This window comes from Pelecanus crispus, chromosome 8 (genome assembly GCF_030463565.1).
Source record: "Pelecanus crispus isolate bPelCri1 chromosome 8, bPelCri1.pri, whole genome shotgun sequence".
NCBI lineage: Eukaryota > Metazoa > Chordata > Aves > Pelecaniformes > Pelecanidae > Pelecanus > Pelecanus crispus.
Window position 1 is genome coordinate 46,866,824 of NC_134650.1, and position 26,522 is coordinate 46,893,345.

At 58.6% G+C, this 26,522-nt stretch overlaps 1 protein-coding gene across 1 annotated transcript; it reads left to right on the forward strand.

The window, feature by feature from the left end:
* The first annotated feature begins 13,403 nt into the window (after nucleotides 1-13,403).
* ZNF469 (zinc finger protein 469) lies at nucleotides 13,404-26,229 on the forward strand. Its single transcript, XM_075715338.1, has one exon. The coding sequence runs from the start codon at nucleotides 13,404-13,406 to the stop codon at nucleotides 26,220-26,222; it is 12,819 nt and encodes a 4,272-aa protein (XP_075571453.1). The 3' UTR covers nucleotides 26,223-26,229.
* Nucleotides 26,230-26,522: the final 293 nt, after the last annotated feature.

A 26,522-nucleotide genomic window follows, 5' to 3' on the forward strand; every position in this document is an offset into this window, starting at 1 on the left:
TCCTTCAGTGGCTGAAGATGAGGAAAGGGATGAGAACGCACGGGCAAGCGTGGAGCCCGGTCCCTGGCGATGCTGCCTGCCCCGGGCCGGGGGGCAATGGCCAGATCCCCACCCCATTTCTGTGCTTTCCAGCCACTTTTTGCTTGCAGCATCACCTCACCGCTGGGATTCAGCCCCGGGAGCGGCTGCATCTGCGTTTTCCCTGCGGGAAGGGCAGCAGCATCCTTTCCTCAGACCCGGTCTCCCTGAGATAACATCTTAAAATCTCCCTGCTCTGCCTGCAAACCATATCCTGAAGCAGAAGGGAAATTCCCAGTCCTCGCTTTGCATCTCGCAAGCATGCGCTAAGGATGTTTTCCCGGACCGGTACCCGGACCAGCGCAGCAGGGATGGGCTTGGACCCCGAGCGCTTTTCCAGCTCACGCAGCACCAGCAAAAGGAAAATATTTGCAGGATGCCATTCTTCAGCCCCCTGAAATATCCTCTGCTGATTTTTTCGACTGATGAAAGAAAAATACACCGGCGTGAGGAAGGGGATTTTGTCGCTTGGTGTGTCTCTGGAGAAACCGTGCCTGCCGAGCAAACAGAGCCTGGGCTTGTCCAAGTGATGAATATTGGCATTATTCGACCGCACTCGCTCAGGGTGCACAGTGAAAAAGAAAAGAAAGGAGAAAAAAAAAAGCAAAAGAAATAGCACGGAGCCTCTCAGGGGATTTTTCTCCACCTTGGTATCGCCTGGCTTGTGCTCTCTCGTGCCGTGGCGGGGGCACGGGGATGTGTCCCCACATCCGCCACCCGGCAGCTGGACCAGAGGGAAGGGCTGCGTGTGCCTGGAAACCCGTCGGCAAAATGCTTGTCATTACTCGCCCTTTGAAGTTTTAGGCATGTGCTGCACTCGTGTTCGGCACCTGCGAATAAACCTGACCCCAGCGGCCACCCAGCTTTGACGTTTCGTGGCGCGGGGGTCTCCATGGCCGCGGGCTGCCGTCCTCTCCTGGAGAGGGGCCGGAGGGGACCGGGCATGAAAAAAAACTCACGGAAATCATGGCTGGATTTTGGTCCAGCTCCTCCTCACCCCACAAACCGTGGATGCACGGGCGGGGCGTGCAAATCCATCCCACTTTTATATCACTGATGCTTTGACACGTCCACATCATGCTGGTGGGCAGAGGACCGTGCTGCTCGGCCAGCCTGGACGCTGCCGGCTGCTCCGCGGCGGGGGCTGCCGGGGCCGTGTAACCCGCCCGACTGCGACCAGCGTCTTTACGAAGCGGCTGCTTGAAGTTTGCCATGAATGTCCCTCTGTTCGCCAGCCTTTTTATAGCTCCGCACATTTTTCTTGGCCCCGAGCATTTCTGCTCCCGTTGAGAACAGAGAGCATCTCTCAGTGCCGGCATCCGCAGCCGGCCGGGGTGGGAGGGGGCTGCACCAGGGCAGCTCATTTTTTGGGGTCCCGCGGCCCGAAATGCAACATTCCTGGCGTGCCTATGCCCTGGCGTGGGCTAAAAGCTCGGCACTGGGGCGGCCAGGGTGTTTTGTAACTCAGCCACGACAGAGCTCAGGGACTGTCCTGGCGAGGAGCTGCGGTGATGCCGGAGTCTGAGCACCAAGCCCTTTCCTAAAGCCCTGACCCCGCGCTGCGTTTTCCCGCGTGGTACATCCCTCCCGCCTCCGAAGAGCCGTGAATCCCGGGGAAAGGCCGGGCAAGGCACTGGCGGTGATGGCAAGCTTGGCGGCAGGCAGCAGCCCCATCCAGCTGAAGCCAAACCAGGTCGTTCTCCAAAATCACCGCAGCGCCGCTCCCCGTGGTGATGCGGGAAGGGCAGCAGCATCCTTTCCTCAGACCTGGTCTCCCTGAGATAACATTTAAAATCTCCCTGCTCTGCCTGAAAACCATATCCTGGAGCAGAAGGGAAATTCCCAGTCCTCGCTTTGCATCTCGCAAGCACGCGCTAAGGATGGGAGAGGGAGCCTAAAGCAGGGGGCACCCCAAATTTCCCGAGCTGCCCTCCCTGCTCTCTGGGATGTGATTCCCTGCTCACAGGCGCTCCCTTTCCCCCCAGCCCGCGAGCCATCTGCTTCCTCTTTGGCATGGGGAGGACGGCAAGGTGCGGACGCACGCCGCTGGCCGAGCAATGGGGAAATGCTCTGGAGCAGACATAAACCAAGGGCTGGGCAGCAAGGACCCGCTCCCGGCTGGGTTTTCTGTGGCTGAGCAGAGGACATCAGTTGCAGAAAGGAGTAAATAGGGAGTAAATAGGAAGTAAATTAAGGGGATGGTATTAAAATCCTCTCTTGCTGCGGGGCTGGCGGGCGTCACTCTCCGGCAGCGACGGGGCGGGTTGTGGCTGTGTGGGTTTTGCAGCAGCGTCCGCGCCGCAGCTGCAGGTCGCAGGCAGCCGAGGATGGCTGCACCAGCACCGGGGCTCCCGCAGGACGGGACGGAGCCGGCACTGCTCCCGAGAGTGGCAGGGATTTTGCAGGGACGTCGCCGGTGCGTGTGTGAGCTCACGGAGGCTGCAAGCCGGCACGGCCGCGCCGGTGTGCCGGCTCGTGGGGGCTGGATGAGCAGGGATACCCACGGCGTTGCGGTCGGAGGTCCCGGTGCCCCGGGCCGGCGTGTTTGGGTGGGCAGAGGGAAGGTGCCCTGGGAGATGGGCGATGCACACCGCGTTTGCAGCAGTCGGTCTGTACGCCCGTGTGATGCCACTCGATCCGCGATGTGCCCCTCACCCGGGTGTCTGGGCGTGGGTGCGTGACCCCAGCTTGCTGCTCAAAGCCCTCCGAAGCAGCAACGCAAGCACCGCGGCTCCTCGGGGCAGGTGGCACCCGGAGCACGTCCCTGTAGCCCGGAGCATCCCATCACCGCCGGAGGTCTGTGTGCCAGGGGACGGGGACGGGACAGCACCCATGGCTCCCACCAGGGACCAGCCAAATCTCCTTGTCCCGCTGAGAGACGTGCCAGCGCGGGACAGCTCCCGGCCAGCCTTTGCATTTAGCTCAGCATCCTGTTCGCTCGCCACCAGGCAGGCCAAGCAGCGCGGCTTTTGCGGGGACAGTGAAAGGGAACCTTGCGGTGGACGTGGTCTCGGGTGCTTGTGCGGTCCGCAGGGTTTTCCAGCAAAGCCGTGCGTGGCACGGCTCCCCCCGCCCCGTGCCCTGGCTGTAATGGGATCCGTCCCGCAGCAAGCAGGCGTTTGTATTTGGAGCATTTTCTGAATGTTTTGCATTTGGGAGACACACGAGGAATGTCTGCTGGGGAGGGCAAACGGCGTGTGAACCGGCGCTGGTGCCTGACCCGGGCTGCGTTTCGGGGACCTGAGTCCCTCTTCTCCAGCGCTGTCCCTGCTCAGGTCCCACTTCAAACCCCGCAGCTTTCCTGGTGCAAAAAGGCTATTTTTTTTTTTTTTTCCTACCATTTCTACCAACGCTTTCCCGCTGTACAATCCGACAGGGATCGGTGTCCCACGGAGCATCTCCTGGCCTCCACCGCGAGCCCTGAAATTGCAGCCAAACGTTATTTGGGAGAGGGTGCCCGTTGGCACCGCATCGCTGGGTCTCACCATCCCCAACCTCCTCCTCCCCGAACCCCCTGTCCAAAGTTGGCACCGCGCCGGGCGGCTGCTTGCAGCCGCCTTTGCTTCCCTCTGCAGGAAATCTCCATAAATTGCAAGTCGGCCTCTATGCATCGCATTATCCCCAGAGCTGGACCCCACCAGGGATGGAGCTGCTGCCCGGGGAAAGCCAAGTTCGTGTCTGCACGGCGTGGCCTGCCAGAGCCACTGGCTACTTTTATCTCCATCGCTTGACTATTATACTTAATCAGGAAAGGGGGGGATATTATAATTTTTTTTTTTAAATCCACTTTTCTTTTATACAGAGCAAATTATAATCACTTTTAATTGAAAAAAAAAAAAAAAAAAAGCTGATAATATTCTAAACCAAATTTCTGGAAGAGAATAATTAAGAGTGCAATAAATCCCCAAAGGAAATGCTCATTAATCTTGTCTTTCAGAAGCATATTTCAGAAGAGAGCTTATTTAAAACATTGCTAAATAATTATAGGAAAGTTGACAGCTTAAAAGCCCCCCAATCTAGCAGGAGTCTCCTCCTATCAGATCCGGCTGGACAGGAGCGGCTCCACTCTCCGGGCTGGGATGGTGCCGTGGCTGTCGGGTCCCACCGGGAACCGGTGGGATTCCCCGGGATGGCGCCGGGGGGGTTGTAGGGGACGAGGGGGGGTCTGTGTCACCGTGGGTTTGGGAGCGCTGCCGCCGCGGGTTGCCCCTCCTGCCTGAGCTCGGGGAGAAGCCCGGGGTGAGCTAAGATTATGGTGTGACAAAATTATCACGGGTGCGCTCAGAGCCCCCGCGCTGGGGCTGCTGGCCGGTGCCGTGATGCTGCCCGTGCCGCCCGTGGTCCGTCTCAACCCCGGCGTGAAATGCCGCTCGCTCCGCCTGCCGAAACTGGGATGCGCATGGGTCTCTGGGGCCATCGCAGCCTTTAAATCCAGAGCGGCTTGGGGAGGGATAATGGGATTTTGCTGCTCTGGCAGAGACCAGCCTCCGCCGGGGAGGTGTCAGTCTGTCAGTCTGTCTGCTGGGGCTCGGCGAGACCGGTGTCACTGGGGGTGGCTGTCATCGGCGGGACGAGACCTGCAGGGAAGCGGCCGTCCTCGCTCACTCGCCCGCGGACGGGGGGCTCACAGCACCCCGACGGGCGAGGGCTGCATTCATGCGCTCGCTGGCGCGCGTGCAGCCGACCCCCGGTCGAAGCCCGTGACCGCGTTAATTGCAACGCGCCGATTAATGGCGCTGGGAGATACGTGCGGGCGCGGGCGCCTGCCCGAAGGCAAAACCGGCCAAGGGAATGCGGGGCGGATTCTGATCCGCCGTGCCCCCCCCTGCCCCATCCCCGAGCAGCCACTCCGGCAGCCGTGCCGCCGAGCGAAGGGGAGGAGAAGGGTGCCAAAAGGACGACGAGCTAAATGAGGCTTGGGTGAAAATACCGGTGATGTGCTCATTGCTCTCCGGTTTCCTGTCCCCGTTTGACCAGGGCTGGGAGCGGGAGCGGAGGGGAAGGCAGCTTGGAGCAGACCCAGGCTCCGCCGGGAGGAAGGAAATGTGATATTGGCCTGGGAATGGTGTCATTGCCTTCGCTTTTTTGCCTTTTTTTTTTTTTTTTTCCCTTCCTTTTTTGGGGGTCATGGAAGGCTAGGAGAGAAACAAGGAGCGGGGGCCTACCTCGGGGAAGCGGGGCGAGGGGAATATGGCGATGTGGGATATGGGGATGCCCAAGGGGGTCGTGGGGATGGCCAAGGTGTTGCCGCCGGGCTCCCCTTCCCCCAAATCCGTCCTTCATCCGCATCTCCAGCAGCGCGCAGAATCCTTTCTCCCCTTCGTCCACCAGCTCTCCTTCAGCGTCCCATGGCACAGGGGGTGCCGATGGACAAATTTTTGTTAAATTCAAAAGAAAAGTGAGCAAGAGAGAGGAAAATCCTCCCTTTTGGCTTATGCAAATTCACTCCTCTCTGATAACGAATCTGCCCAGGTCACGCAGACCTGGGGAGATGGCAAGAATTCATCGCAGCAATATTTAATACCTCTCCAAGGCCCCAGTGAAAGCGAGCACTTAATCCCACACTTCATTTCATTTCTGTGTCTTAAAATACCGAGCGCCGCGCTCATCCCGAAGCGAGGGCCGGGGCCCACTCAGGCACGCCGCGATTCTCCAAATAAGTGAGACAGCAGATAAATTTTGGCGAAAAAAAAAAATAATCGAGTACGTGCTGCGGTCCATCCCGCTTTGTCCGTTTGCGCCCCGGGCCGGTTGCCGGGGCACCCGGGGGGTGATGCGGGATGCACTGGTACCCAGAGCCCTTCGCCTCCCCCAGCACCCGGGGGGGCCGCTGACCTACTTTTATCCCCTCAATCTTCTGCTTTAACCCCTCAAAGCGGTGTCTAAGGAGTTAATTTTGATTTTTTTTATTTTTTTGCCGTGCTCCTCTGCCCGTGTACAGGCAGGTCCTGCCGTGTCGGGGACCCCAGGGGTTCCTGCGGTCCCCTCCCGCCTGCTTTTTGTCATCCGGAGCCGTCATTTTCATTAGGCAGCTGCTCTGTACCTCGCTGCCCCGCGCGCCTTTTATCTGCGTTCTGTTAAATGATCTCAAATATGTGATATGATAAAGACAAACAAACACCCGTTCAATTTAGTTCACCCTAATGCCAGACTCTACTTTTACCCAAGTAATTAAGATTAATGCAGTTGATAATTTAGGAAGCATTCTTAAATGTACCCTTCTGGCAGAATCTAACATGTAATTTTACCTTAGAAGATTTATCGGAGCACTTAGGTAACAGATAGTTCCTTAGCAAACAGGAGCATTTAGAAGGAAAATGAAAGATTAATATTTCTTAAATAAATGTCAAAATAAGCCATTCTTTATTACAGCCCTACAAAGATGTTGCTGTCAGGCCCAGCCCCTCTGCTGATTCCCGGGGGGAGATTAAACTCGCTGCGGTCTCGGGGCTCGGCGGGCAGGAGGGCAGGAGGTCTCACATGTCCGATGCCTCTGGTTTTTTAGGGAAGCAGGCGCTTTGAAGGGTGCTGCTCCCCCATGCCAAAACACACCAGAACCAGGCCAGCTCCTTGCTTTGGCGGGGGCGCATTTTGGGAGCTGACCCTGACCTTGCTCCAACCCATCCCCGTTCACCCCGGCAGCTGCCGGCCCCGCTCGGCACATCCCGGCGGACTTTCCCGCGCCGCGATGGAGAAGCTGAGCTAAACCTCGGGAGAACCTCGCCGCTTTCTATCACCAGCCATCTTATTTCCTTTGGAAAAGACTCAGAGGCTGTTGGCCGTGGCTTGGGATGGGAGCGGAGCGAGCGTCCGTAGCTGATCGACACCCAGCTCCCGCCACTGCCCAGCCAGGGAATTACGGGATTTGCTTTGCCAGGCCATCCTGATCCATCCATCCCCTTTTCATGCGGACGTCGGATTGGGGTGACCTCCAGCCGGAGCTGAGCCGTGTCTCATGTCTTCTCCTCTCCCCGCCACCCCAGCCGCCTCCTCCGTGCCGCGTCCCGTGGGGCAGCCCCTCTGCCAGACCTGCAACCTCCGGATCGGGCAGCGCCAAGATTTGGGAGGGACCCCGGGCACGGCGCCAAGACACCGGCTTGCAACACCCCCACATCTCCCGGGGTGCCCAGGGAGCTGCCAGGCCGGCCGTGCCCGCCCAGGGACCTGCCCTCCTCCGCTATTTCACATCATACGCCAAGGAAGGATTAAGGACTGTTTGCAAAATCCGGATCCCGAGCGAAAGCTGGCTTCTCACCAGCTTGGAAATTCAAACCTGTTCAGATCCAGAAAAATCAATTTTGGATCATCGCGAGCGAGAAACAAACTTTCTGAATCACCTTCCAACTTCTCCTTGGGCCAGAAAAATCTGCTGGAAACAACTTCTCGCCGCGCTCCTTGCCCCGACACAGCCAGACCGGAGCATCCAGGAGCGCGCGCGTACGCACCCCCGGCATCTTTCCCAGCCCCTCTCACAAGGTCCTTTTCAAGCTGCCGGCACCCGGGCTCAGCTCCTTCCCGCTGTGGTTTCTTCCCGAGGGATTCTCCAGCCTCCCTTCAGTTTTTCTCAGAAAGAGCCTCTGTGCATCCCCAAACCTGCTCCTTCGGTCCTGGGCAGTGCCCGGGCGCAGGACCAGTCCCCTCGTCCTCGGGGACAAGCAGGGACCAGGGCTGGCAAGGGAGGTGACACATCCCTCCTGGCGAGACCCTGCCACCCGCTGCGTTGTGCCCGGGGACGGGACCAGCCCCTCCATCCCGCTTTTCTCTTTATTTGACGGGGAAATGGGTTAATGTCAGAACAGGGTTCCGTGTGTTTGGATATGACCCACGCGCTGCTGGGGAGCAGCGAGCATGGGTTAACTCCAGGCTGCACCTGGGGCTGGCTGGGAGGTGACAGCGATCCCTTAAAATCCCCCCTTTTTCCTAAACTTGGGGGAAAAAAAGCACCCTTTTCCCAGCTCACTCCCAAGGTGTAATGTAGGCGAGCGCTGTTTTGGCGGCATGGCCTGATCCGGGATGGAGACGGGCGGGAGGTGGGCTGCTCCTCCTGCCCCCACGGAGCTGGGCATCGCGGGGACCGGCACGTCACCTCCCCGCTGGGGACACTGAGGGTCGGGGATGGCGGGGGGCACCTGGGCTCGTCGCTGGGTGCAGCATCAGGTCTGGCCGGCAGCAGGTTGGCAGCTGCCCCGCGGCCACTTTCGGCGCTTGCCGGAGGCTGGCCGGTGCCCCGAGCGCGCCCGGGGTTGTGGTTTGGGCTTTGGCCGTCCTCTGTCTCCCCTTCCTCCTCTTCCTCACGCTGGCGAGGCCATTTCCTGCTGCTCGGGGCCCGATCCTGACCGCGGTTACAATGAGCCCCTGCAAGACTTTGGCTCTGCAGGACCCCAACGAGCAGAGGCAGCGGCTGGGGTGCAGGGGATGGAGTTGGGGCGCAGAAGAGGGGGAGGCGGGACCCCCGTCTCCATCCGTGCCTCGGTTTCCTCACTCCCACAGCACCCTACGACCACGCACCCAGCCAAAGCCACCCGACCCCGCTGGGAGTGGCCATGACGGGGCATTTTGGGGTGGAAACCCCTCCTTTTGGCGGCCGAGCGCTCCCCGCGCGCCGTAGTGCCGGCAGCCAAGCCAAACACAGATTCCTGACATATTTTTCTCTTTCCTTTGCAGCCAAGAAATTCATATTTCATGGGAGGTGAAAGTGAGTCCCGGCAGTAGCTGAGCGGCGGAGGGTGCCAAGGTACGGGCCAGCTGACAGCGCAGGGTCGGATGCTATTTTTGGGAGCCAGACGCTCTCCTCCTCATCACCGACAGGCTCTGGGGATGCCCCCGCCCCCCCCCCCGAGCCCTGGATGCAGGGATGCTTGGGGACCTCCCCGGCTGCTTTGCTGGCCCCGCAGCAGCCCGGCTGCGAGAGGCAGAAAGTTTAAAGAGGCGCCGGGTTTTTGAGAAGGGCCCAATTTGCAAGGGGAAAGGATTTTTCGCAGCCCCAGCCAAAGCCGTGCCTGGATAGGATCGACCCACCTGGGTAGGATTTAAATCCTTTAGGCGGTGGTTAAATGCCCCTTTTTGGGGACAAAAACCCAAAGCGTGTTCAGAGTCACCCCCGCGTCCTGTGGAGCCGGTGAAAGCCCGCAGAGCCGTGGGGGGGGTCATTTTGGGACCCCCACATGCCCCCCTCCCATCTCCTCCCCGCCAGCCACAGCGGAGGGCATTCCCCTGGCTGATGCCACCCAGCTGGCATCTGAATTTTTTTTCCTTTCACCCACTCCCACGCCCGTCCCTGAGCCGCTGTTGCCGAAACCGCAGTGCCTCCAGCCGCGATACCCACCCAGATAACAGCAGCCCCATCCTGGGATGGTTGTTTATTTGCCTTGCAGAAGCAGCCTGCCACTCGCCCGTGCCAAACCCCGGCCGGAGCCGTGGCCCCGGGACCCCCACCCTGACCGGACCCCCATTACACCCAGCCCTGCGCATCTCCCAGCCCCATCAGGGCTTCGCCGGAGCGGGTGCTGTACATGCAAAGAGCAAGAACAGTCCCTGCCTTGCTAATCTCAGTAGACGATACAAAGAGCAGATAGGCGAGGGGAAGCATTATCGGGCCTGATTTGCAGATGGAGGGCTGAGTCACCGTGATTAACTGACTTACCCAAGGTCATGCAAGGGAGAGGCCGAGCCGAGCGCTGAACCCGGCTCTCCCGAGTCCCCCAGCGAGGCCATCCCTCCGCTGCCCGCCACGGGGAAGGAGTTTTTTCCTTCCCGCCGCAGCGATGCTCGGCTGAGCCGGGACAGGGGCCGGGCGGCGGGGCTGAACCTGCCTCTCCGCAGGCAGCGCCGCCGTTTCGGCCCTTTCTTCGCGCTTTGCTTCAGCAGCTGGTGGGGTTTTCTAGTTGGGTGCTGGCGTTTTTGTGCTGTTCACCCCAACCGCTTTGTTCCCTCGCTTGCTGCTCCCTCCGGAGCGGGGCTGAGACCCGGGGAGACGCTTCATCTGCTGCCGCCCCGCCTGCGGTGGGGACGTGGTGGTCCCCTTGCTCTTCGTGGTGTGGTGCCCATATGGTGTCCCGGCTGAGATGCAAAGCTTCGGCATCCTGCTGCCGGGATCCCCAGCTCTTCTCTCTTGGGAAGCCAACGCTCTCAGGGCTGGGGGTGACGCGGTCCCCCCGGGACGTGCGTGCTGGGACAGCCCCGCAGAGATGAGTGCTAACGGGATGGGCAAGCGCTCAGGTGCTCGGGGAGCACGGGGAGCCCCAGAGGACCCTCGGCTCTGCCCCTCAGGCACGGCTGGTTCTCGGGGTGCAAGGAGCCAAGCCGCTTGGCTCCGGGTGCCGGAGAGCCGGGGCGGTGAATCACAACCTGTCTGGCATGTTGGGGCTCCCGGCAGGATGGGACCTGCCCCGCAGAGCGGCAGGCTGGGCTCTGCCTTGCCAGCCAGGCTCCTGCCATCGCTGCTCGGCTTGTCCCCGTGTCCCCGAGCCGCAGCGGGACTGCGGGAGGCTGCGGGTGGCCCCGTGTCAGCCCCACCATGGGAGGATGCTCCAGGGATGGGCGAAAGGGCTGAGCGCTCGGCAAAGGCACGCAATTGCAGGTGGGGATTCCTATCCCTGCAGCCAGGCAGCCTGGTAATAAATATCACGTGCTTTTTTTAAAGCATAACCTTCCTTTGCCCCCATCCCATCCCTTTCCGCCTCCTCTTCCCGGTGCTGAAACATAAAAACCCAAGAAGCGATGCCAGCGGTAACCCAAAGAGGAGCCTGGTCCCAGGGGCAGGCTAAGGAGCGGGCTGAGAGCCTGAAAAAAAGATTAAATGGTCCCTATTTTCATTTTATTCTGGGTTTCCCATCCCGCAAGGGGCAAACGGTGTTTGGGCTGGATCCATAAACCCTCGGGTGATGGATGCAGGCAGCTGCGGGGGAACATCGCCTTAAATCAACACACCCAGCCCTCCTTATCAAACGCCGCATCGGGAGCAGCACTGGCTGAGCCTCACCGAGAAACCCCGGATTTGGGCGCCGTGCTGCTCCCGGGGCTGCCGTGCCATCCTGCCCCGCTGACAGTTTTGTGGACGGTGATGCACCGTGGCCGCAGCCAGCGGGAGAAACCCCCAGGCAGGGACAGGGGACCCCCAAACCCCAGCGTTGGGACAAGCATCAGGGTTTTGGGGAGCAAAGCCCTAATTTACACCTTGCCCTTATCCCCGTGCGCTGTCTATCGTTGGCACGGGATAAATTCGTGCCCATGTCCTGGCCAGGTTGCACCATCGCCAGGCATGCCGGCACGGCACATGGATGCCTTTCATCAGCGGGACAGTCCTGCGTGCCACCGGCTCGGCTTTCCCGATCTCCATCGCTCTGCCAGCATGGTGTTTGTTTCTCCTGGCGCTCAGCACTAATGCACCAGCAAATCCCAGTCCTTGCCATGCAAATCCTGCAGTTTTACAGGGACACAAATGAGCCTTTCCTTCAAAAATATAAAAAAAAAAAAAAAAAAAAAAAGGGCTCCTTCATGTGGCTGAAAGAGCATGACTGTGATAATGTAGCAAGTGCTGGCCTTGGGTATTTTATCTTGGCAAGGAGCCTCCGCAAATTTAAACAGCAGCAAACAGGCTTTGCCGTTGTGGCTGCAAGCGGCATAAGTGGCGCATTGTTTTGCAAGCAAAAACCCTTGCGTGCCAAAGGGCCGCGTGTGAGCTTTGGCCGGCGCACGGAGGGCGAGCGCCTCGGGTCTGGCCGAATGGGCCCGCGATTCGTTTCACTTAGTGGGGTGTGAAATTGTGGAGGAATTGGAGCCCGGCCGCTCGAGTCAGAGCAGGGAGCTCGGGGAGCTCCCCTGGGCTCTCCCCGCTGCTTTGCCTTCCCCTCCTTGCGAGGGCTCGCAGCATCTTTGCAGAAGGAGCGGCGGGGATGCAGCCGTGCCTCTGCTATCTCTATATAGACACGATAATATTATTAATGCATACGTGCTGTAGCAGCGTCGTGGAGCGCTGGGTGCTCACCCCGGCTGCCGTGCACGTGCAAAGCATCCAATGTGAACCGAGAGACGCCCCGTGCGCGCTGCAGAGACCCCGAATAGATGCAGGTGGCTCCCCTTTTCTTGCAGAAATTCTCATTTTCTGCTCAGATCGCTGCTGGGCAGGAATGGCGAGGCGGTGCAGCACGGGGTAGACCCCGAATGGGGCTGGGGAGCTGTAAGAATTACAGCCAGGAGAAGACTAAGCAGCTGAATTTCATGCTGCTTTGCAGCCAGGTTGCCCTCTCCCCAGCTCCCAGCGGTATCATGCCTTTGCCCCCTGCGGTAGACAGTAAAGCGGCGTTTCTAGCGAGGCAGGAGAAAGAAACCCTTTCTGTTTCCAAGAGACTTGTAAAAAGAGACTCTTTAAAACAGGGGTTTACTCATCTTTTTAATATAACCCATGTCTGGGGCTAAAATCCTGGTGGGACCTTTTAAAAGGCTGCGCTTGACTTGTGCTTCATGTCTGATGCCCTCAGGTCCTGTATTGTAAAATCAGCTGGAAAATTCGGGACTTAGTTTTTATTCCTTCACCTACTTAGCGGCGTCTAGAATCGCGAGGGCAGTTTGCAGGTGGTGTTAAAATAGAAGGCAAGCAGAAGCTCAAGTCCCTTCTCTGGGGGTTTCAGAGTAATGGTTTGGTGGGGGAGCAGCGAGGTCGAAGGGATGCGCTGCGGGGGGAATCGAGGTGGAGCAAAAAGGTGTGTTGCTGCACAGCCCAACCTCGCCGTCCCTCCGGCCGCAGGAGATGGGACACAGGGACACAGGGACACAGGGACACAGGGACATGGGGACACGTCCCTTCCCAGGACGCCTCTCCCAGCACAGCCCTTCCCGCTAATCCGTAGGTGGAGCTCTTCTGTCATCTTTTTCTGCTCATGTTGCTAAGTAGTACCCAGAAATAGCTTCCCCGAGAGGCAAAAAGTGCCTCCCTCAGCAGCTTTTGCCAAAGGTGAAATGCTCCGAGCTTCCTTTGAAGAGCCGGAGCTTGGAGGGCTTCGCCCCGGGGCTGCTGGAGGGGGTTGCGCTGCCCCATCCATCCTCCGGCCCCCTCCCCACCGCAGCGCCCAGGAAAGGGGCCAAAATATCTCCCCTCCCCGGCTGACGGCCGCTCTTGCTCTCTTTTCTCCTCCCCAGGCCTGAAACGATGCGGCAGAGCCCCGCCGGCGCTCAGGACCCCGCGCCGCCCCGGCCCCGGGGAGCTGCCGCCCCTCTCGCCGCCCCGGTGCCCATCGGCGGAGGACCAGGCCCGTGACGGAGGGACGGCAGCTCGCAGCGGGACGGGAAAACGGGGCTTTCTAGCCTTTCCCCCCCACCTCGGTATCATGACTGGAGAGACCCAGCATGTTTACACCATCGGCAATACTGAGGCCGGCCCCAAAGACCCCGACAAGGACTTTGGCTTTGAAGGCTGCGGGGAGAAGGATGGGAGGGCGCTGGGCGGGGAGGGCACGTCCCCCTTCCCCGGCCCCAAGGACAAGGAGCCCCACAGCCAGCGGGAAGCCGTGATCCGGCCGCAGCAAGCGGGAAAGATCGACTTCAAATCCCTCCACCGCAAACCCAAGTTCGGCAACGATGGCGCCTGGGGAGAGGTCAAGGGCAGCCCCCCGTCCCCCCCAGGGAAGGGGCGAGCCCGGGAGCGCAGCCGGCGCTCGGGGAAGGGTGAGCGGGGCCACCATCAGCTTTACCGGCTCAGCATCGCCGGCGCCCGGCCGAACCCTACCATCGGCATCGCCTACCCCCAGCAGAAGGTGACCCCCCCGAAGCAGCCGGAGGCGAATCGCGGCCCCGCGCCCCCCGGCAGCTACCGCTTCCACGTGCCCGGCGTCCCCCAGCGCGAGGCCGAGCTCTGGCAAGAAGACCTCGGCTTCGGCCGCTGCTTCCCCGATGCCGCCGCCGGCCGTACCTCCGCCAACTATACCTCACAGCCTGCTCCCCGCCACGGCCCCAAAGGGCAGCCCCCCGCCGCCGGCATCCCCTTCAAGAGCCCCGGCACCAATGGGCAGCTACATTATTTAGAGTTTCAGGCGAACGGGGCCGACTCCTGGCCTTCCCCGGAGAAGAGCTTTGCCGGTGCTAGCTACGGGGTCTCGGTGCAGAAGCCCAGCTCTTTCCCCGAGGGCGGCAAAGCCGGCGCTCACGGTCTGGGGGCTTTGCCGTGCCAGTACCCCTTCCAGCTGCTGCACGACTCGGGGAAGGAGCCGTACCGCAGCGATGCGGGGAGCCAGGAGTACCTGGACGTGGGGCTTGCCGCCGGCCAGCTGGCTCACGGCACCTTCGCCTTCCACTTGTCCTCCAGAGAGTGGCAAGAGGAAGCGCTGAGCGGCGGCTCCTACGAGAGCGTGTCCCCCGAGGGCAGGCTGTACGGCTTGCCCGCCCCGCCACCGCCACCGCTGCCACCGTTCCTGCACCCGCCGCCGCCACCGCCACCGCCGCCGGCCCCGCACCACGGCCCGCTGCCGTGCTGCAAGGGCAGGAGCGAGCATCCCGCCGACCCCAATGGTGCTCTCTCGTTGTCTGGTGCTATCGACCAAAACCCAAGCACTTTCCAAGAAAACCAAGCTGTTTTTCCGTCTAGTTTACACTCGCCTAGTATGCCAAAGCCAGTCGGTCAGAGGCAAGCCTCAGCGAAAGACAGTGTCCCCAGCCCGCGGCTGCTGGTCCAGAGCAGCCCTCTGAGAAGGAACATGACACCAAACTCTCTCTCCCAAGTGCACTTTCAGAGCAAAGCCTATTGCAGTTCCCCCGCGGGCAGCACCAGCACAGGATCCGTGCCTTTTGAGACAAGCATTCCCACTACGGCACCCACCCACCCCAGGCTTGTGCAAGCTTGGGAAGGTGCCACTAAGGCGTTTTCTCCCATGGATCAGAATTCAGCACCTTATTCAAACCCTGTTGGAAACCAGTTCTCATTTGAGTGCCAGTCTGGCCCCGAGCAGAGGCAGCACAGGCAGAAAAATGCCAGGATGCCTTGGCGGCAAATACACCTCACTCCTGCAATGCCCGGTCAAAACAGGCTAGAGCTGTCGAGACAGATCACCAGCCAGAAGCTCCCCTTCTCCTTGGGCACGTCAGAGTGGCAGGGGAGCGGGAAAGCCCAGAAAGGGCCCCCCGTAAGTAACTCTCCGGGGTATCACGGCAAAAAGCTCTTGTCGGGAGAGAGCCTGGGGGTCCAGAGGGGAGACCCCAACTCGACGGGTGCTTTCTCTTTCGAAAGTGGGAAGGAGCCGGGGTCTCCCGCCTGCGATTCAAGAAGCAAAGCCCTCTTCTACAGCATGGGTCAAGCAGGTCCTCCTCCTCCTCCCTCGAGGAGCTCGTCGGGCTCAGCGCTGGTCCTGCCGCCGTCAGCCTTGGTGGCTGCCTCGCCTTGCGAGTCCCCGCTGCCATCGCCTGTCCCCAACCCCACCTGTGGCAGCACCTGCTCGTCGCTCTCCCCCATGTCCAGCAGCCCGCTCAACCCCAGCTTCGAAGACAGCCAGATGTCCGGAGCACTGACCCCCTCTCCCTTCTTCCAGCACCCCTGCCATCCCAAGGACGGCAATAAAACCTTCCACCCCTCTGACGTCCTGAGCTCAGGCTCGCTTCATTACCACCCCCCGGACTCCATCAAGGCCTTCCACTTCCCTCCTGATGCCCTCAAAGATGACAACCTCCTGAAATGCGCCCCAGCAAGCCCCTTCCACAAAGCCGGCGTGGAAGTGACCAAAGGCTGCTCAGATGGGCTGGACGGGGAGCAGCCTCCGCCGCCATACTCTTCCCATCACTTGCTGGCCAGCTCGCTCAGCAGCGCTAGCCTGGACCAGCTGGACGTGCTCCTGACCTGCAAGCAGTGCGACCAGAACTACAGCAACCTCTCCTCCTTCCTGCAGCACCGCCAGTTCTGCACCTCCCACCCCGCTCCCCAGGGAGAGGGCAAGGATGCTCCCCGGGCAGCCGAGGGGCGGAAAGCACTCCCCTCAGAGCCCCCCAAGCCTCCCAGTCAGGGGCTTTCTCCAGACCCCCAGGCACATTTGTTGGTGTTAAACAAGAGCGATGACTTCTTGCTGGATGGAGAAAGCAAAAGCGAGGGCAAGGAAGATGCTCTGAAGGGCAGCCTCTTCAACGGCCTCGCCACCATCTCCCTGCCGCTCACCGCCTCGGACCTGGACATTGACGACGCCAAGCTGGACAGCCTGATCACTGAAACCCTCAACGGCCTGGGGTACCAGTCAGATAACCCGGAGATCGACAGCAGCTTCATAGACGTGTTTGCCGATGAGGAGCTGACGGGCATGAAGGCGGCCGGCGGTGGGATGTCCCACAAGGCGAAGGAAGCCCTGGCCTCGGAGAGCAAATCAAAGCAGGCAGCAGCGGAGGAGAAGGCAGCAGGCCAGCCCAAGGCCGGCTGTTTTTATGAGGAGAACCAGCTGGGTGGGGAGCAGGTGAAGAGAGGGGCAGGAAAGCAGCACCTTCACAAGGGGAGGGCGGCACGGAGGTTGGCAGCCCAGGAGCCGGAACCTGGGGCAGCGGGAGTGGAGAGGACGGCCAGGCTGCGGGCGGGTAGGAAGAACAGCGTCCCACCAGCCACCACCTCCTCCAAGTCCACCTCCAGCCAAAAGCATCCCAGGAAGCTCAGCCAGGAGCCTCCAAAGAAGAGCGAAGTAGGGCTGGGTGTTGCCACCAAGAGCTCCAAGCCACGCCAGTTCTCCATGAAGGACATGAAGAAGCGGAAGCCCCGAAGCGGGACGTGGAGCAAGGAGCTCATTCACAAGATCGTGCAGCAGAAGAACAAGCTCCACAAACTGCAGGTGAAGAGTGGCAAGCAGGCGCAGTTCCCCCAGGTCGCCGAGAAGCCGGTGCCAGCCGCCAAGGAGGGCAGGTTTCGGGAGTACGACTACGTCTCCGACTCGGATGATGACGGGGCAGAGTGCAGCAAGCTCCAGGAGAGGAAGAAGCATGGCACAGGATTCATCGGGAGGACCAAGTACAGCTTTAGCAAGAAGCGCCCAGGGAGAAATGACAGAGCCAAAGAGAAAGACCCAGCCTGGAACTACAGCCGGAAAAGGGATGGTCAGAAAAGGGAGGCACAGGAGCACAGCGGGGTCCCAATCCAGGAGGATGCCGAGAAAGAGGATTGCGCCACCAGAGTCCGAAGACGGAGCAACCAGTCGTCTACTGGTAGCAACCACAGTGGTAGCATACCTGGCGAGACGGGCATCAGCCCACCGCACACTGATGGGGCCGGCTCGGGCAGCGAGAAGAGAGGCACGCAGAGGAGGAGGCGCTCGGGCAGCCCGGCACACGCGCCAAGGACTCCCCTCAGCCTTCCTACGGACGGGAGCCCAAAGGAGAGCCAGAAGAGCAAAGAGGACTTTCCCAGGGGGAGCAGGCGGTTTGGCTCAGCCAAACCTTTGCTAGCAGGCTCCAGGACACGACCGAGTACTGAACCAGATGTTGCTGCGACGGACTGTGCAAAGGAGGAGCCGTCACCGCAGCCCCAGGAAAGGCAGCTGCCCAGCACGGCCACCTCAGGCAGGAGCCCCATCGGGCTCTCCTGTAAGGAGGGGACAGAAGAGCCCAAAAGAGCAGCAAAGCACACGGGTGAGGCAGGAGAACCCCCACTGGAGGCTCAGGACTCACCCGAGCTGACCATGGTCAACCAGAGGCATCAGTTTGCCCCTTTCACGAGCGATGGGCTGAAGTACCATGCAGAAGAGCTAATTGCTCCATCCCACAGCGGTAACGAAGCTAGTCCTGGCAATGTGAGTGCCACCTACTCGGAAGCGGGCATCAAATACTTGAAGACACACGGGCTCTGTGATGGTCAGAAGGACTATCCCATGCCAGTTGCCCCGTATGAGGGGGATGCAGTGGGGATGATGCTCACTGCCAAGGCGCCCGATCCATACGTCAGAAGTGACAATGCATTTTTTGATGCCAAAGGCCTTCCCGGTCACTACGATGACAGTCTCTTCTCAAAGCCCCCAGCCTTGGGCTCCTCGCACATGGATGACATGTACTTATGCCGGGATGACATCAACGCCAGCTCTTTCGAGCAGAAGCATGCCAGCATCTCCCCCTACACCGCAGAAACACCGCAAGGCAAGGTCTCCTCCCCTCTCAGCTTCGATTCCTCTTCGATATTTGGAGAGCTTCCCGTCACTGAGTTTGATCCACCGCTGTACGAGAGCGTTTCTGCGAGCAAGGACAGTTATGTGACAACATTTGCCTGCCCCAGCAATCCCCCCAGCAAGCCGCTGCCATTTGAGCAAGCATATCCACCATTCATGCCGGAGAAAGACTGGTCCCTCATGGAGGAGGTGGCTCCAATGCTGCCAGAAGACATGACTCAGTTCCACAGCCTTTCAGTGGAGAAGCCACTAGCCAAGAAATTCCCCGAGGAAGGACCTGTCCCCACCAGCCAACTCTCCCTGCCGCTGCCGGACAGGATAACGGATTATAACGTGACTTTTATGAACAACATATCAGACGATGAGCTGGAGATCAAGCGATTAGTCACAGAGCTGGAAAGTCAACTGCAAACCAGCAAGCTGGATAGCGAGGCACCCGTTGCCCTTCAGAAACCCGAGCAACACGTTGCTGCCCATCTGCGAGGACAGGCGGCTGAGCAGTTCCCACTGCTGCCAGTCGAGCAAGAGACAGGCCAGGAGAAAGGACTGTTTTTGGCAGATGAGCTGGGCAGTTCAAGCCTCTGCGTCGGGGAGAGGCTGGAGGGCGAGAAGCCGGCCATCGCGAGCACCCGTGGGGACTATGAGAGACCCAGGGAGCCTTGGCCCTGCCCGGTGGAACTGGGCTCGCTGGAGACAGGAATGTGCACACCAGCCCCACTCGCCGCGGACCGTTTCTGCTGCAAAGACAGTGGCGAGCAGCTCCAGGGAGCTGCGGCTGCCGAGGAAAGTGACCCTGGAAAGATGGAAAATGGGTCCTCCAAAAGTCGACCTGGCTCGGGCACACCAGACCAAACAGAGGCTCCCGTCTACACAGACCCCGTGACAAAAAGCCCCCCTGTTGTCACCATGTTCCCCAAGACCCTGGAGGCAGCAGAAGCGACCAAAGATCCCCTGCCATCCCTGTCATGCCAGTGTGGTGCCGAGAGCTTCCCTGTGCCAGGGAAAGCAGATGAAAGCTTCACTGATGCTGCAGAGCTGGAGAAGTTTGATGCCCATCTTCCAAACGGTAAACCTGAATTTGGGTTTCAGCAAGGTCCCACCCCAGCCTTGGATCTCACCTTTTCACCTCACATCAAAGAAGTCCCAGATACAGAAGAAAGACCCTTAAGCAGGCCCGAGTCACCCAAAATGGTGAAAAGCACCACAGACTTCAAAGGGGATGGTGGTGGGTCCGTGTTAATGGAAGAAATGGAGGAGAAGAAGAGCCCCACCACCTACCCAGTCCCTGGACCTGGCAACAAAGCCAGCAAGCAGAAAGTGCTGCTGTTCGATATGCTGAGTCTGCCCAAGGAGAGTGACTGTGGCTCCCAGAAGATGTTGGCATCCCAGGAGACGGCTGCCAACCCTCTGCAGCAGCTCCAGCTCTTCGTTGCCCGCACAGTGAAGAGCAACGAAGAGGAACTGTTGATGCCATGCTTCCCCATGCTGCTTGTTCCCAGCCACCCCTCTACCACCACCCGCATCCAGCCGGAGCAGAAAGAGGAGAGTGGTGGTGCCTTGGAAGGGGAAAATCGGACATATTGCCCTGCCCAAGGGGAGGGGAACGTCCCCATTGGAGGCAACGGGGAAAATATTGCTGCCCCAGCAAAAGAGGCTGTGCTTTTCTCCGGTGGATGCGAGCAGCTGGAGTCATTTGGTGCAATGGGCTCTTACCATGCAAAACAAGCCACGTTTGCAAAGCCAGAGCTGCAAAATAATGTAACGGAGCTGCAGCACTTAGCAAATGAATGTGCGGAGCCGAATGACATTAATATCTGTGCAGATGGTGTTTCCCGAGAGCGTAATGACCTCTCGCCACTCAAAACCACAGCGGTGACCCCACTGCCAGAGCAAGGAAAGAAAGCTGATCAGCTCATGGAAGAGCAGGAGCAAGATAAAAACAAAGCAACCTTGGCATTTAAAAAACATGAGCAATCCCATTTAAGCCATAGTTTGCTCGAGAAAGAAACACTGGGCAGTGCAGCAGCAGAGAGGCTGGAAAGGAATCAGGTGGGGCAGGGGACACAGCCCCTGCTCAGCACTTCCATGAGTCCCACCAGCCCCCATGGACCCTCCAAGGAGGATCTCCACCAGGATCACTGCTTGGTGCCAGAGGCGAAAGCCAGCACAGTCGGTGCGATGGTTCCCCAAGAAGGAAATAGCAAGAAGAAATCCCTCAATGGTTGTCACTACAAGGGTGAATCTCCGGCCAGCCTGCCCTTGCCAACCAATTTTTCTCACCCCAAATACTTGCAAAGCGGTGTGGCTGAGGGAGGAGAGGTCCCCAGCTTCGGCACTCAGCTCTTGGATGAGAAGAAATACGGCACGTCCCTGCTTAACGCATCTAGTTCATTTGTCATGAAAAGGTGTCCTCCTGAGGCCAACGGCCATCACATCCGTCACCCCACCATGGGCCCAGTAGAGCAAGGGACATGGAAAACAGCACCCACCTTTCCTCCCTCGCTGCATCACTGCCCGGTCGTGCCGATGGAGGAAGTCAAGGACGGTCACCATCACCTCCCCGATGGTGGTTTGACTAACTACGGACCACCTGAAAGAGAAGGCACAGCGAGACCCTGTGCTCTGCTGCACACTGATGGTCTGGTGGGCTCTGCCTTGGAGATGAATGGTCCCCAGAAACCACATGGGAAGGACTGCTCTCTTCCCTGCTCGCCATCTTTCAACCAAGAGGGTGTTGGGAAAGAGGTACCCAAAAGCACCAGTGCTGTGCTGTCAAGCTCTCATTTTCAAGAAAACCAAGCATGCACCATCACAGATACAGTCGTTAACTCCATTCCTCCAGAAACCCAAGATTACCCAGCCCAGCCCGCAACGGATCTTCTGCCGATCAGAAAAAGAGAGGTAAACCTAAATCAAGAGAACAAGCTTGAAAGCTGCTCTGATGATGGAAATAAGCATCAAAGTGAACCAGAGGCTTGGTCCAATGGTTTTGTTGTTCAGCAGGTGCCAGCTGCTGTCAGTAGAGATCTTACAAGGACTGGAGATCTTGGTCCTGCTGAATTAAATGGCCACGAGTTTTCAGAGGCAGCAGAGGTGAGACTTGGTCTTTCCAAAACCACAGAGAGTGGAGGAAAGAGTTTGAAAGGGGAGAAACCCAAAAGCCATGGGGCTGGAGAAGCTGGGAGTGGTGTGTTAAACAGTATGGGCCAAGGAGAGGGCAACACACCTAACAGTACTCCAAACCGTTCCCAAAATGAACTTCACAAAGAAAAGAATCCAAATGGGCTCCCAGTGACCTGCGACATTTGTTCAGCCACTTTCCGGTCCAAGCCTGGCCTGACCAGGCACAAAGCTGTCAAGCACCAGGTGAAGAATGGTGGCATACCACAGCCCAGCAAGACTCCCAGGTCTACTTTGATTTCTGCAGACAAGACATCAAAAGCAGCCCAAAAGGTGCCCAGGAGGAGCCTGAAGACTTCAGTCAAAGACAAAACCTGCAGCTCACAGATGCCAACCACCAATGTTGAACACGTCCCCAAGAAAATATGCCCAGACCTGGAGAAAGAGCCCAGCACGCAGATGCAAGAAGTGGTCAGCAGAGTGCTCAGCGACCTCAGCGTGATCTCCTTCGAGATGTCGCAGGAGCTGCACCGCACACGTGTTCTGCAGAGGGAGTTGAAGGCAAAGGGACTGCGCTCAGAGACGAGGGGAGCAGGCGAGGCGGCGGCTGAGAAGCTGGACTCGGGACGGCAAGCCAGGAAGGGAGAAAAGGGCAGAAGAAGCCAAAGCAAAGATCCTGGAGAGGTGAACGGCAATTCTGAAAAGAAGCTAAACAGGAAAGTGAGACGAAGGAAGGCAAAGGTATTTCCCAAAAGAAATGAGCCCGATGGTCCAGGTGAGCTGGAGAAGAACACAGGTCCTCCCCCTGCTGTCCTCAGCTCCAGTCTGCCCAGGATCATGGGGGGCTTGCATGAGCCAGGTGGTTGCATCTCCACAGAGGAGCAAAATAGGTCCAACTCAACCCAGCAGTCTCAAAAAGATAAACAGTCCCCTTGTGCAGCTGAGCTTGCAGAAGACCTGGGCGACAGCATGGTGTCTTCAAAGGAGCTGGTCAGCAAGGAGTCAGTAACAGGCACAGTCGCCTGTCACGGGCAGATGGAAGATCCAAATGGAGTGGAAGACATGCGGGCTTGCAAAAAATGGGGTAGCAGGTTTGTGAAGCAAGTGGAGAAGGGATTGGGCAAGGTAGACAAAGAGCAGCATCGTGGTGCTGATGGCGCGGAGGAGATGGATGCTGAGACAGGAGACAGTCCTGCAGCAGGCAGCGGCGCTGGGAACCAGAGCGGTGCCCTGCAGGGTCCCACGGCTCCTGCTGAAGAGGGTCTGCCGCTGGAGACGTGTGATTCAGAAACCACCCAAAAGGCTCCCGGGCAAGGTGCTCTGCAGACCACGCCGGGGACCAGCCCTCCTCCTGCGGAGCCAAAGCGATGGGCGAAGGCAGACGTGCCACTGGGCAGAGAGCACTGCTTGGAGAGCGCGGCCGTCTCGGACCTCCAGAGCTTGTTTGATGATGACTCCACGTTCTCCCAGCTGTTCCCCCGCGATGACCAGTTCATCCGGAGAAAGTGCACACGGGTGTATGGGAAGCGCAGCAAGAAACCCAAGCCTGTCACCGAGGTAAACCTCCGGCCAGCGGGTGCCATTGACCTCTTCTCGATCCGATTATCTTCTGACCTCAGCAAAACCAGCTCTTTCTGTGTCACCAGGGAGGACCCTTGTGAATATGAAACCATCTCTGTCGATGACGCCTTAATGCTAAACATGTGTCACAGCAGCAAGGCGAAGAGCGGAGATGCTGCTCCCAGCGGATCTCAAAGCATTGCGCCGAGGTCAGACTGTGAGAAGACTGACCAAGGGAGGGAGGACATTGACCTGGAAGACAACATGCTAACCTTCTTGTGCCAAAACAGCCAAGTGGACAACGTCCCCAGCTTGAACATCTGGGGGAGTCTGGAGAAGGAGGGAGAAAGTCTCTCTGCCGAGGATGTGTTTGAGCCGCTGATGGACTTCGAGGATGAGCACTCGCTCAGAGAAGCGAGCTCCGAGCCCCCCGACCTGGCAGAGGAGCCCTACGATGGCAAGGCTAACGAAGCCTCAGACTCTCCCGAATTTCATACCATCGACATCGAGATGCTGAATGCAAAGCTGAAAATGAGAGACATGTGCTTCTTCGGCCCTTGCGAAGATCTTCCTGGCCATGGGGAGGACAACACTGTGAGTTTCAAGTCGAAGTCGGGCCAGCACAGCAAGCACAGAAGTAAGCTAGAAGATGGGAAGCTGGGGAAAAATCGCAGTGAGATAACCATCAAGGCCAAAGACAAGCAGTACAAATGCAAAGTCTGCTTCCAGTGGTTCCTGACATTAGGGGAGCTGGACTTCCACAAGCTCTCCCATAACCCTTCCCCTCCGCCTACCTGCTACATGTGTGTCCAGCGCAAATTCAGCTCCCGGGAGCAGCTGAGGGACCATCTGAAGGAGAAGCACGCCAAAAACAAAGCCGGTCTGTGGGCCTGCGGGATGTGCCTGAAGGAGATCTCCGATGTCTGGATGTACAACGAGCATCTCCGGGAGCACGCCACCCAATTTGCTCGCAAGGGGCAAGCGCAGAAGTCCGTGATGGGCCTGCCAGCCTGCTTTGGTGAGGACAATGCTGCTGTCACCCACTTCCTCAACACCATCATGTATCAGAAGCCCAGCAGGTCCTCCCAGCACGCCGACCCCAGCAGCAAGCATGCGGTTAGCAGAGAGAGCAAGAGCCCCAGGGAGCTGCCCCTCGAGCAGGAGGCCAAGGCCATGAAAGACCCCTTGGAAAGCAACATGAAGGTGAAGCCACCTGCACCCAGCTCCTCTAAAGCATCCGCCAGTCCATCTCCAGAGCACATGGCAAAAAGCGAAGGCACCCCAAAATCTGTCCCCATGCACCCAGACTGCAAGGATCCTTCCAGGGACTGTCATCACTGTGGCAAACAGTTTCCCAAACCCTTCAAGCTCCAGCGGCACTTAGTCGTGCACAGTTTACAGAAGATTTACTTGTGCCACAAGTGTCCAATGTTCTACCAGGAGACCAAAGAGCTTCAAAAGCACCTCAGCCAGGAGCACGGGATAGTAGAGGAGCAGGAGATCAAGCACACCACCCTGTACGCCTGCGAGCTCTGCGCAGACGTCATGCACGTTATCAAGAAGTCCTTTGTCTGCAGCATGTGCAACTACACCTTCTCCAAGAAAGAGCAGTATGACCGGCACATGGAGAAGCACCTGGTGGGAAGCAATAAGACTTTCAAATTCAGAGGGGTCATGAGGCCTGGCGCTGCCTCCAGAGAGGGCAGGGAGAAGGTGAAAGAGGACGGCTCTCTCCAGGAGGGCATGCCGCCGAGCAAGAAGAGGAAGGTTGCTCACCACGGCAGCTCACTCCCACGTAGCTCACCGGTCCATCTAGACCACACTAGTGACCTTGAGCTGGTAGAGGCTGCAAGCCCCAGCCTGCAGGCTCCCGCTGACTCTTTCCCTACAGCACCCAGTGACCCAGGAGCACCTCTGCCCCAACCCTCCGTGAAAACAGAAGACCTGGTGGGTGACTTTTCCGACCTCTTGGCGGAGATGGAGAAATCCCAGTTTGACACCTTGCCTCCACCACCCTGTCTCTCCCCGTCTTTGCCACAGGCTGCAGCAAGCAGTCCGGAGCTCGGCCATATCACTGTCCTGTCTATCGAGGAGCTGGAGAAAGGAGCGTTTGATGGGAAACCACTTCCTTTCTTGGACTCACCCGAGTTTACCATTGACCTTGCTGGGTTGGCTTGTAACCAGGCCACAGACCAAAAACTCTCTCCTCCACACCTGACCGAGAAACATGGCTATGCTGATGCCCATAAAAGAACAAGCGTAGGCAACAAAGATAAATATATAGCGGGTGTCCTGGAAAATCCCAGTGCAGCCACCGACGCCGTGGATGCGATCCCATTTCTCCAGCTTGCCAAGAAGGTCTCGGATCTTCCTTCCCCAGAGAGAGAGGGTCCACCAGACAAGGAGACCCACAGGTGGGGCAACCCCAGTGCCAGTGATGGCTCTTCTTGGGAAGGTGCATCTAAGGCCACGTCTCCAGAGGCTGCCCACCACCCCCTGCCCCTGAAGGACAAGACGGCATCGCCCACACTGAACAGGGCTGCCAAAGATTCAACCCTGCAGAAGAAGACCACGGGTAGCCAGCCTGGCAGTGAGGCTGCTCCTGGTGCAGGCAGCCCTGGCAGCAGCACCGAGGAGGGACAGCAATCCATCTCGGGGAAGGAGAAAGCCGTGCCCGAGGCTAAGGACAGTAGCACTAACACCAAGGACCAAGGCGGCAACCCAGGCAAATCCATCGGCCACCAGCCCAGAGGCGAGGTGGCCAGCAATGCCGTGAGACACAGCCACCTGGAGCCAAGCAAAGCCACCAGCAAGCTTCACCCCAAGAGGCGGAAAGAGCACAAGTCCTTGAGCCACCGGAGCAGCTCCGGCTCCCGGGAGAACATGGAGGGAGATGGGAAAAAGAAAAAAGCCCGGACCCCGTGCCCGGGGAGGAGCGAGAGCGCCAGCGAGCTCAAACACGCCGGCTGGAGCAACAGCGAAGCTTCTGCCCTCTCCCCCGGGAGGAGGGAGGCACACTGCAACAAACTGGTTCCCAAGCCCAAAACGGGCACCCAACTGAAGAAGATGGTCCTGGACACTTACAACCAGAAGAAGGGGGAGCTCCGTCACGCCAACGGGGACGTGAAGCGCAGGAAGGCCATTTTGGGGAAGAGCCTCCACCAAGTGTTGGCCAAGGGGCCGGCGCCGTCCCCACGCAGTTCCTTGCACAGCCCGCACGCCGCCCGGGGTGCCAAGCCGGCCGGCTCAGCCAGCTACCGCACCGCCGAGTCCCAGAACAACCTGCTAAGCCAACTCTTTGGGCAAAAATTAACTAGCTTTAAAATTCCTTTAAGAAGAGATACTTCAGAATAATTTATGGAAGTGACTTATGGTGATCCTCAGCTGCTTTCATGGCGTTTGCAAGGGAAAAATTATCAAAGCATTAAATTCGTTTGTGTAGCATGATTTCTCTGTCTAGCTTAAATGAACTTGCACTGCAGCCTCTGTGAAATAGTTTGCTTTGTGTCTACTAATCTACTTTAATTCACCTGATTTATCATGCAAATGCTAGAACTTTGATGTTGCTGATGATTTTCATGAACTGAAATTGTAATCGCTTTGGGCAGACTGAATCGTCGAGAGCAATTGCTTTATTGCAGAAGTGCTGAGGTT